General features: G+C 36.6%; 1 protein-coding gene across 1 annotated transcript; it reads left to right on the forward strand.

The window, feature by feature from the left end:
* Positions 1-684: 684 nt before the first annotated feature.
* Positions 685-3353, forward strand: LOC143613389 (auxin-responsive protein IAA9-like). Its single transcript, XM_077087106.1, has 5 exons — positions 685-1223; positions 1310-1536; positions 2719-2860; positions 2943-3004; positions 3099-3353. The coding sequence occupies exons 1-5, from the start codon at positions 727-729 to the stop codon at positions 3134-3136; spliced, it is 966 nt and encodes a 321-aa protein (XP_076943221.1). The 5' UTR covers positions 685-726; the 3' UTR covers positions 3137-3353.
* The last annotated feature ends 8160 nt before the right edge of the window (positions 3354-11513 follow it).

The raw sequence follows: 11513 nt of genomic DNA on the forward strand, positions 1-11513 counted from the left end.
ATTTCTTTTGTTTAGTTTCAATGTTATAACCTGATACAAAATGAATTCACGTCAACTCGCAATGTGTTCGTGGTTTAATAATTTTACATATGTTTTTTTTTGCGGTTCAATGGTCCCGTCACGAAGCACGGGCCTAAATCCTAGATTGATTTAAGTTTGAGGGCAGGGCAGACAAACACAGCTCATGGTCACAAACCCTTTGTTTATTTTGTTTGCTCTCTTGACTTGTCTCTCTCTCCGACGACTCATCGCTGCTCTTCCTCAGTTTCAGTCAGGTTACTTCCTCCTTCACCTGAAACTCCAGATCTGCTTTTTATTTTCAAACTCAGTAACATGCACGCTGCTATTTATATTATATATATATATATGATATGCTCGCTCTACTACACTCTTTTAATGTTGTTACTTTTGAGACCCACTTTCTCCTCATTTATTGCACGTTTTTTATTATATAAATAAATCAATGCACATGACATCTAGTGTTTTCGATCTAGTTTATCAAGTGTTTTGGGTTTTCTCTGATAAGTTTATTATTATTAGAGGTTTAAAAGATCTGCGATTAAACCAATTTATGATTCATGTATGTTTATGTTTTTGTAAATTTGATTGATTTAGGGCAAATGCATTATGTCATTGTGTTTTTCAAATCTAGGGTTTCAAAACCTGAAAGTGAATGCATTACAGGGATTCATTGTAGCTAGCAAGTCAGGGAGTTTTGAGTATCTGATGACTTCACCGCTGTTAGGCATCGAAGGAGGCGGGGGGCAAAAGAACGCCAAATTCACTCGTTATTTGGGATTATCTGATTGTTCTTCGGTTGACAGCTCCAGTATCTCAGAAGTGAATAAAAGTAGCCTGAATCTTAAGGCTACAGAATTGAGGCTAGGTCTCCCTGGATCTCAATCGCCTGAAAGTAGTTTGACGAGCTCGGAAAAACTTGACGAGAAACCGTTGTTTCCTTTGCTTCCTTCCGTTGATGGCATTTGTTCGTCTTCAACGAAAACAGTTGTTTCTGGTCACAAGAGAATCTTTACTGATGCTATAGACAGTTGTTCTGAAATCAAAGGACTATCAGAAGGAAACTGGCTGTTTTCTGGTTCTAATTCAGATCCTTCGAAATCTGTGATTCAAGGGAACTTTGTTGGTAATTCTAATGTTAATGAAATCGTGTCATCAGGTGATCAGTCCAACAAAGTGAAAACCTCTAATCCTCCTGCTGCAAAGTAAGAACATGAACATGAACATGAACATGAACATGAACATGATTGTTGTTGATTAATTTGTTGCTAATTTGGATTGGAATTTGCAGGGCACAAGTGGTTGGGTGGCCTCCGGTTAGGTCCTTTCGCAAGAACATATTGGCTACAAGTTCAAAGAACAATGATGAGGTGGATGGAAAGCCGTGCTCCGGTGCTTTGTTTGTTAAAGTTAGCATGGATGGTGCTCCTTATTTAAGGAAGGTGGATCTTAGAGGCTACTCTACTTATCAACAGCTTTCTTCGGCCCTTGAGAAAATGTTTACTTGTTTCACCATTGGTTAGTAGCTTTTATATTAACTGCAACTATAGAACGTTAGAAAGTGGTTATAGCTGACTGGAAAAGGGCTTGGTCTATACAGACGCTGGGCTTGAGCCAAGGTTGGCTCGTTTAGATTGAAGCCCAAATTTTTATACATATAGATGTAACTTAAAGTCGTATAGCATTAATGAAAAATAAATAAAAAATACTGAAAGTTCTCTTAATATTAAAAATTCTCATTTGTCTCGTTTAAAGTAAGCCCAAACTTAAATATATATATATATATATATATATATATATATATATATTATAACCCGAAACTAGGGGTGTAAATGAGCCAGGCCGCTTGTGAGCTACTCGATATCGGCTCGTTAAAAGCTAGAATGCTTAAACGAGCTCAAGCCTTAAAATAAGCTTGTTTAATAAACAAGCCTGAGCCCAAGCTTCACTTGTTGAGCTCAAGCTGGCTCGCAACCCTAAAAGGCCTATTATTTCTATAATTTTATTTAATGCATTTAAAATATATTTACATGATAGTTATTATATTACATAAAATTGTCATAATATAACTAATTAATATATGTTATTTTATAATTTTTATACTATCTTATGCATAAAAATCATTAAAAAATATATAGAAATATTGTAAGTATATATAAAATAATAATTAATAATTATACATGAGCCGAGCTCGAGCCTAGTCCAGTTCGGGCTCAGCCCGGCTCGTTTACACCCTTAACGAAATTTATAACTCTAATTTTAAAATATATAAGTTATGAATACTGTAGCTCATAAATTCTAGATTATGCCTATGCTATTTTAAGTTTTTGTATATGTCAGTATGTGTAAAATATTAAAATATAAATAATGAGCTGGCTTGACGAGACGAGTTATGAGCTGGCTTGAGCTTTTTGCCAGCCGAGCTCGAGTTCAACATTTTGGCTCGTTAAGATAAATGAGCAAAGCCCGCGCCCACACCGACTCGGCTCATTTACAGCCTTACCTCTACTAGAGGTGTCAGGTTCGAATCCAGCTTCCAATGGTATTCTATCTTTAACCTCCTTGAAAACCAGACCATGGTGGGCCCCTATAGTTTTCTTGTAACGTTTTCTCACATTTTCAAAACAAAATAGAAAACACTATAAAATGTTGAATAATTTATAATAGTCTTTCTTATTATTTTTTTTTCATATTCTATAGGTCAATGTGGACCACAAGGCGGCCCTGGACGGGAAAACCTTAGTGAAAGCAAATTAAGGGATCTTTTGCATGGATCGGGATATGTTCTTACGTATGAGGATAAAGATGGCGATTGGATGCTTGTTGGCGATGTTCCTTGGGAGTTAGTATTAAAAGAATCTCTATAATAATTCATTTTATAGTTAGTTGTGTAACTTCCATTCATGTGTTCTTGTTTGTTACAGTATGTTTATCGGCTCGTGCAAGAGGCTGAAGATCATGAAGGGTTCTGATGCCATCGGTTTAGGTATATACATAAAACAATATTAATTATTTCTTTGATATTCAATCATTAATTGTTCAATTTACTGTTTATTTTTGTTAAAACTGAAACAAAACAGCTCCTAGAGCTTCAGAAAAATCAAAGACCAGAAGCTAGATTTTGCACTGATGGGCTGAAGATGCGGGCCTGGGCTTGGGCTCAGGTGTGCTTTTCTTTTTAACTTTCTGGTTGTATCTGCTGCATGAAATAGTTGATTTTGCTATGGAACAGTTTCTTAACTACTTTCCTGTTAACTATGATTCATAATTGCTTTCCTATTAGTATAATATTGTTATTCTAGGAGAATATGTAATTAATGATTAGTATTTTCATTCAGGTTGATGAAAGTGTGTGATTTCATAACATGTTGAAAAACCACTCCTTAGACTTGTGCTTGTAGGTTTGTGTCAGTTTTTTTTAACAAATCCACATTATAATACTCCTTACTTTTCAACCAGTGTCTTTACTACATAACATGTATATCTCACAACGCACAATATTTCTTTTACTACATTCTATTTAAATCTAGTAATTCGGCCCGCGTGCGTTGTGATGTGATAACATTAACGTATCAAAGTTTCGGCACAACATTGACCCTAACAACATTGATCTGCGCTAAGCTGAATTGATATACATATTCGATAGGCAGCTGTTGTAGGCTAATGTTAGCTGCTAAACCAACAATACCCCTTGAAATGTAGGGTCACAATTCTTTAAACTTAAGTTATACCAAATCTGCCGTTTGACTATGAAATAATCAAGACTTTTAATGCTACCGTGAGATTTCAATTTGGGTTGAACTTGAATTACCAATTTATCCCCTGATAACAATAACCTACAATTTGAATTGATTTATCAAATACCCGTGTTGACTCTTAATAAACCTTGAATCCAATATCTAACAATCCATGAAACAGATGTTTGAAAAGTATCCAAAGCTAAGGGGAGGGGTGGTTCATTTTAATGATATTTTCATCACTTTAACCAGCCAATGGCATGGTGCCATCTTACCTCAATCAAATGTATCACTAGTGATGAAATTTAGTGGGGTGGTGGTGTGATGGTTTAGTGTGATGATTTTTTTTTAAATTATTTTAAAAATAAATCAAGGTTATATAAATATTGCATTTAAATAAAATATATACTACAAAGATAAATAAATTAAAAAAAAACCGACAAAAAAAAAGTTACATTAAACAATCTGCTTCTCGTCCGAATCCGGAAATTCCAAACCTAAAGACCCTACAAGTTCAACAAGATCATATCTCAACCGATGATGAATCTCTTCATCCCGCAAGTCTAATTCCACATTTTTAGGAACGCGAACTTGAGTAGGAGGATTTGACACCCATTCTGAAGAAATTGCACGCCCGTCTTCTTTTATTAACATATCGTGCAATATGATGCACACATATACTATGCTATAGATCATGGGTTTTTTCATTACACGAATCGGCCGACTAAGTATGCACCATCTACCCTTTAAGACATCGAAAACTCTCTTGATATCTTTTCTTGCCGATTCTTGTAACTTCTTGAACGCCTTTTCATTGACTTCGATAGGAAATGAAAAAGACTTTCACAAACACAGACCATGCCGGGTAGAGATACCATCGACAAGAAAGTAGCCACATCTGTAATATCCCCTGTTGACAAAATACAGACAGAAGGGTGCGGTACCATCTGTTACGCTTTGAAACAACGGTGATGTGTATAGAACACTGATGTCGTTGTTTGAGCCAGTAACACCAAAATAAGAATGCCAAATCCATAAATCATTTGACACAACCACTTCAAGTGCGATGGTCGATCATTTGATATCACCCCTAACAAATGCCCCTCACAACTCCCGTAGACAATTCCTCCATTCGATATGTGTACAATCGATGCTACCGAGCATCCGTGGAAAATGCCATCTAGCCTCATGCGCGGCGTAAAGACGTGTAATCTCGTGTCTTGTTGGTTTTCGTCTAAACTCTTTGCCATACAATTTAATAATCGCGTTACAAAAGTATTGTGACATTCACGTGAAGTTCTCTAAGACATTTGTAAGTATTCATCGAATTGGTCGGGTGGGTTACCTGTCACTAATTGACGAATAGCGGATGCGCATTTTTGTGTAAAACTTCATTTGCCCCTCATGTCGTAAGATTATTGAAACCATTCTTCGCTTGCTTCGACGTCGGCTCGAGCATTCAAGTTCTTTATATAACAACGAGAACCATTCAAGAATGTCATCGTCCGAAGACGAAGAGCCATCGTTTTACTAGCGGTAACAAGTTGTTAGGAAATTCCATATTTTATTTGTTTTAAAGTGGTGAAAAAAATATGTTTTTGTAGTAAAGGATTGAGAGTGTTTTGAGTAGGATTTGATTTTGAGTTAGACTGAAATGGTAGGTTATTTATATTGCTAAAAAAATTAATTTTTTTTATATTCTCAACGGTCAACCCAACCCCCACCCCACCCAACAGTCATATTCATCACACGTGATTACCACCAAGCTTTTCCTCCATCACACGTGATTGGAGGACCGACGACGGTGTTCCACGCTCTACCAGGCGTGGTGGGAGCCCCATCACGCACCACCCCCACCTCCCTAATACAGTATAGTAGTAATTGCACCCTTTGAGTTTTGAATTATACCCGTTGAGTTTCTGAATCTGATTTGTTACGGATGTTTACTTATAAACCGAAATTTCCTAAATTGCCCCTCTGCACTAAAATGCAATTTGAATCTTTCAATCAAAACTTAAGTTGCAATTTTAATCCATCTTTTGGTTTCTTAAATATTAATATCTAACTTATAACCTTCACCAACTTGATAGCACTTCACAATGAATGTTTGCACCTTATGACCTTATCTATTGACAATTTTTTCACCAAATCTCAGTTCACTTCTACTACGTCACATTGCGAGAACTCAATTCAGCATATTGTCTTACTCTTTTATATATGTGTGCAATCAGCATAGCATCTCTCATGTACATATATTCTTTAGATGAATTGAATTAAACTTTGGGTCCTGGTCACAATTTATGTTCACAAACTTAAGAAGAATAAATAAATAAACAGTTATATAAAAATGTAACTCGCCTATCTAGGATGCTATAGGTCCCTAAAAGTACTGCCTTATCAAGGTTCAAGAATTTCTTAATAGCTGTTTCCAAACAAAGTACCCTGAAAAAAAGTCCCGACTAGCGTCGTTGTCGTCCAACCTAAACTCTTGGATAGGTCGTTTCTTGTTCTAGCTAATAGGTACAAGTGCCCTGCGTTATTAAGAATTAATAATGAACAGGCTACTTGAAGCTTCTGCTGCTGAAGCTTAGGCCGCAAGTGCTGTCCACGAAGCTGCACATGCACATTCGGCTAATTTTTGTGGGCATTGATGGTCTCTACATTGATTCATAACATTTTAACTGATTTGTAGTTTGAAATGCAACATTATGTAGTTTTGATTATCTGGTATTGTTTGTTTTTGGGTTGTTTTAAAATGCTATATTAGATTTCTTGTATCAATTGCTTCATTAGAGGTGTTTGCCATGACAAATCTTCTCTGGTAAGTTCTTAATCTCGTTTGTGGTATATGATCTCATGAGCATGTCTAAAATGTTTGAAGGAAAGCTTTAATTTTCTTTGAGGCATGCTGCGATTGTGGGAGAGGGTACGTTAAGGGAAGCTTGTACTTGGTATTCATGATATGTTCCTCGACTTCAACAGCCTCCCATGCTTTCAAACTCATTGCGAACGTTAGTACTATGAAAATTAATTATCAATGTTTATTTACTGTTTTCACACTACATAATTCGAACTAATCAGAGGTTGCTTTCTTGCCTTCTTGGTATCATTTATTCTTTATGATCTCTTCTAAGGCTATGTGCAGTGGACATGCTACAAATTGGGCGAATCGCGACACGTGTCGCCCAGTCAGAAAGTGATAGGTTTTTGTTTTTGGGTGTAATGGTGTTGTAGCCCCTCACTGCCACGTCACCATTTATTATTATTTTCTTTTTATAATTAAACTAAACAAATAAAAACTTATTAAATTAAATAATTAAATAAAAATACATTAAAATTAAAAGAGAAATACAAAAACAATACATAGCAAAAAAAAAAAAAAAAACTAATATCCATAATATTCGTGCATTTTTTCAAAACGTCGTCGTTGCAGTAATGCGGTCTCTTCGTGAAACCCGTCCGTTTTGAGTGATTCGTAGTCTTTTTTCGTTTGTCGCACTTCAACGTTTGGGCAAGTTTTTCGTGGTGTTTGTTGGTTTCTTTCATGTTAGTGGCGATTTCCACGGTATGCGTTTCGAAACGACCAAACACCTCGTTTAGATGTTCGACTTCTTCACTGGCCGTTGTATTGACTCGTGACGACGACAAACCCTCCCATTTTTTTGTATTATTTTTTCTTGCTCTCCCCCGGGGTCGAGCCAACTCATGTACTTCATCGACGTCGTCGTCTAAATTAACCGCGTCGTGTTTGTCAACGAGGTTGAAGTTATGATCGATGTCGAAAGGTCAATCAAACACATTTGTAAAATACCTTTACTAGCAAGGGCAAGTAAGGTGTCGAATCCACATGGAATCAGTGGAAAGTGCTAATCAAGTTCAATACTTAATAATCAATTAACTAAGTGGTCACACGATGTCAAGCGGTTTAAAAGAGTAGTTTGTAAACAATGATATGAAAATAACCAAACTCCAGGGTTCGGGTTTTGCAACAAGTTAAGGAATTGATAAACTTCTTTGGACGGTTTCTTATAAAATATGTAAATCAAAAGACTTAACGATTTACTGTATTGATCGTCAGGATTGAATCCGAGCAATTGACAAAGTTAAATGAAAATCTATTTGATAATCGGTTTTAATTGTTGAAAGACAAAATCAATAATATGGCTAATGATAAACGGGTCAATGACGAAAGAACTCAATCCTAATTGTTGATGGCCACAAATCAATAACTGACAAAAGATTAAGCAAATCAATTAATAAAATCCAGTTACGCACAAAAGCAAACACAAAGAATCGATTAACCGAATGATTACTCAATTCCAAATCCAAAGTTCAAGTTTAGAATATCAAAACCTAATCATGCAACTCAACCCTACACCCGGAGATGGTTATGAAGCCTTTAGCCTTGCATCTTGATCTTCATGCTCTTGATGGTTGTGTTGAGGAATGATTTTATGGATCAATTGAATGATTAAAGTGTGTTATGATGGTGGAATATAGCCTCCCAGAAGTCCCCAAACTGATTATGAATGAATCATCTCGACTATAGGGTTTTTGGGCCTTAAATATGGAAGAAAATAACCAAAAATCACTTTTTTCGTCAGACCAGACCGTAAGCTATGGTAAGCTACGGTCTGGCCACCGTAGCTTACGGTCAGACCGTAGCTTACGGTCAAACAACTCTGCTTTACGGTCCTGCTGGGTCAAAACTGTTTTCTTCATAAAATCTTCGTTTCAACTCCGTTTTCCTTCCCGTTTGCGGTCACGTCTTCGTATTTCAATTATCTATCATCTCATAGATCATTACCTTCATTTCAATCCATCATGAATGCTCAAAATTAGCTTCTTTAAGCTCCGTTAAGCTCCGCACACCTGTAACCACAAACACACTCAAAGTAATCGTGTTCATAATATGTAACTAATCAAAACCCACGACTTTACACACTTAATACACATATTTCTACCCGCACATCACATCCCCACACTTATCATTTTCTTGCCCTCACGCAAACTCTCATGCAACACATACACCTCGATCGACGGTTCATCAATTATAAGTATTAATACTAGTAAGGTATAAGGTCATACCCGATTCCCAAGAACTGACATTGTCAAGGTTGATAACCCACCAAATAATTAACGATACATTTTAAAACTTTTGAAACCGCCCAAACGAGTGTACTTTGTTTCCTGTTAAGGCATACATGGTCATACCCCTCATAATATAATATCTCTCATTTCGGTTTAAAATCTGGACTAGCAAAAGATGTGCTAGTATCACTCTACTCTCAGTATCACTCATAAGCAAATATTCATCCATAAAGCTTCTTTGACACAAATGCAAATCAAGAGGTCTTAAAAGGGTTGTAACGGGGCCAAGTGTAAGGGTATGGAAGGGAATTTTTGAAGTAGCTCAGACGATCCGATCCGGCTTATTACAAAACAACTAAGTAAATAATGAATTAATTTATTCCAACGACTAAACAACTAAACAAACTCATTGACTTTCTGACTCTTTTTGAGCTTTTCTTTGACTTTTTTTTCTTTTTTTTAAATAAATGAACTACTGAATACATAACTGAATACACAGACATATTTTTGTCTTTTTCCTCAATTTTTTTTAAAGCGTAATAACGTAATGCTTAATACTGGAACAAATACATATAAAAAATCAAAAACAAATATAATTACAAATAAACCTAGTAAGCCGGATCGTCTCGTAACATAATGTCGGGGTTAACCAAATAAAAAATAAGTCCAAGAAAGGTTTTCTAAGGGACCCAACCCCCGCCCCTCACATTAACCATCCTCATATGTATAATGTATGAGGCCCTAACCCCCTAGTACCCACACTCTCGCTCATCCAGACGAGGCTTAACCTAATTGCCTCTATCACTTTTGCATTTTTCCAACTACGATCCCGTAATCCATGAACATCAATGAAAGCACTCAAATGACATGTGTGTACTATATATTATATGTGTATTATATATATTTGGGTCAACTCACACACGTACCGGAGGAATAGGGTTGACGATATAAACATGTGTACCTGTCCCATGACTCGTTATCCCCATCTAAACGGTTCATTTTAATTTTTCTTTTTTGAAAAACATTTGCATGGGAAGACTTTCGAGAAGCATAAAAACTGACCATGACCAAAGACCTCTACTTGGCATTAATACTAGCAATTAACAAGTTACAATTCCGGCTTTTGCGCACAATCAAGCTACTCTTAAGGCTAAAAATTTTAATTTATTCCATCCCCACACTTTGAGATTTACATTGTCCTCAATGTAACTCAGAGTTTCAAAACATATGCAACAACGGGATATTCATACCAATTTCAATTCAAGGGACAACCAATTACCCATCTCCGAATTTAAATAAAGTTGCACACCATAAAATAAATACATAAAGATTTAAGCAAACATAAACATAAACACCACCCACACGACCAAAAAAAAAGTTCATCACGCCACCCAACCACCCATAAACACAAATATTAAACAGTCAATAGCGAATAAAAGATAGGGAGAGACACATGGACCTGATTCAAATCTCTTATGCCAAACGGGTACTGCTGATGAGTACTTTTGCAACCTTGACCCATACTTCTTGAATATGATATGAGAATATCTATTTCACCGAATCTTGACAAAACCACCATGAGCTTCCCCACATTTAGGGTTCACTATGACCACAAAACACAAACAAAAAGTAACACGCAAAAAGAAAACCAAAAATAAAGAAAACAAAACAAAACAAAAAGATCGGGTTGCCTCCCGGTCAGCGCTAAGTTTTTGTTAAGGTCTTCAACCAGACCGTTACCTCATTTTGCGGTTACGGTGGTCTAATGAAGTGCTTACCTTCCTCCACCTAATTCTTCTTACTTCTCCAACACAATGGTAGCTCTAATGCTTCCCGTCTTGGCCCAAAGCATGCCAACCTCCTCTATTCATTCTCGAATCCTGGTGGCTTTTTTACCTTCTCCTTCTTTGGTGGTTTCTTCTTGTTTGCTCCATCCTTTTCCTCATTGACCACCACTTCCATCACCTTCTTAATATTGTTTGTTGAACTTACTGTTGCTCCACTTTTTACATCTACTGCATTTAGCTCTTCCTTCTCTCGTTCACGCTTAGACCTGTAAAAAACAACACTTTTCTCATTTTTGGTGTCATCCTCACACGTACGAGGAAAACACCCATTAGTAGCACATGACCTAGAATATTTATTTTCAAAAGAATAATCATATGAATTTGAAAATATACTTAAAATTAACTTACGGTTACCGAAGGTCATGCAAACTGTTCCGTTTCGGCAGTTAATCTGAGCATTTGAATTAGCCAAAAACGGTCTCCCCAATATCACACGGGGTTCTTCTTCCTTCTCAGCCGGTGCATAATCAAGTACCAAGAAATCCTCAAGGTAGTAAAAATCACCAACCTTTACCGCAACACCAACCAGCTTCCCTCGAGGTCGTCTTCGAGTGAAATCAGCTAACACCAAGGTGGTATCAACTTCTTGTAAAGGTCCAAAATCAAACCGGTCATACACACTTCCCGGTAGAATGCTCACACTCGCACCATAATCAAAAAGTGCCTTGGTGGTCTTGAACTCACCAATCTGAATATAGATGAGTGGTGCCCCTGTTTCAAATTCTTCAACCGTGTCATTCTCCACACTCTCTTCGATTGTGATGGCACTGACGTGTGCATTTTTAGAGTTTGACGAACTACTAATTTGATGGCTCGGATT

The sequence above is a fragment of the Bidens hawaiensis genome, unplaced genomic scaffold, assembly GCF_021521415.1.
Source record: "Bidens hawaiensis isolate Kalapana, Puna unplaced genomic scaffold, B.hawaiensis_p1.1 tig00002265_1, whole genome shotgun sequence".
NCBI lineage: Eukaryota > Viridiplantae > Streptophyta > Magnoliopsida > Asterales > Asteraceae > Bidens > Bidens hawaiensis.

Bases quoted from the DNA above. Each gene is read 5' to 3' on its own strand.
- LOC143613389 (XM_077087106.1), top strand. From the start codon at position 727: ATGACTTCACCGCTGTTAGGCATCGAAGGAGGCGGGGGGCAAAAGAAC. The intron at 1,224-1,309 runs GTAAGAACATGA...TGGAATTTGCAG, and splicing joins TCTAATCCTCCTGCTGCAAA to GGCACAAGTGGTTGGGTGGC. The intron at 2,861-2,942 runs GTTAGTATTAAA...TGTTTGTTACAG, and splicing joins GTTGGCGATGTTCCTTGGGA to TATGTTTATCGGCTCGTGCA.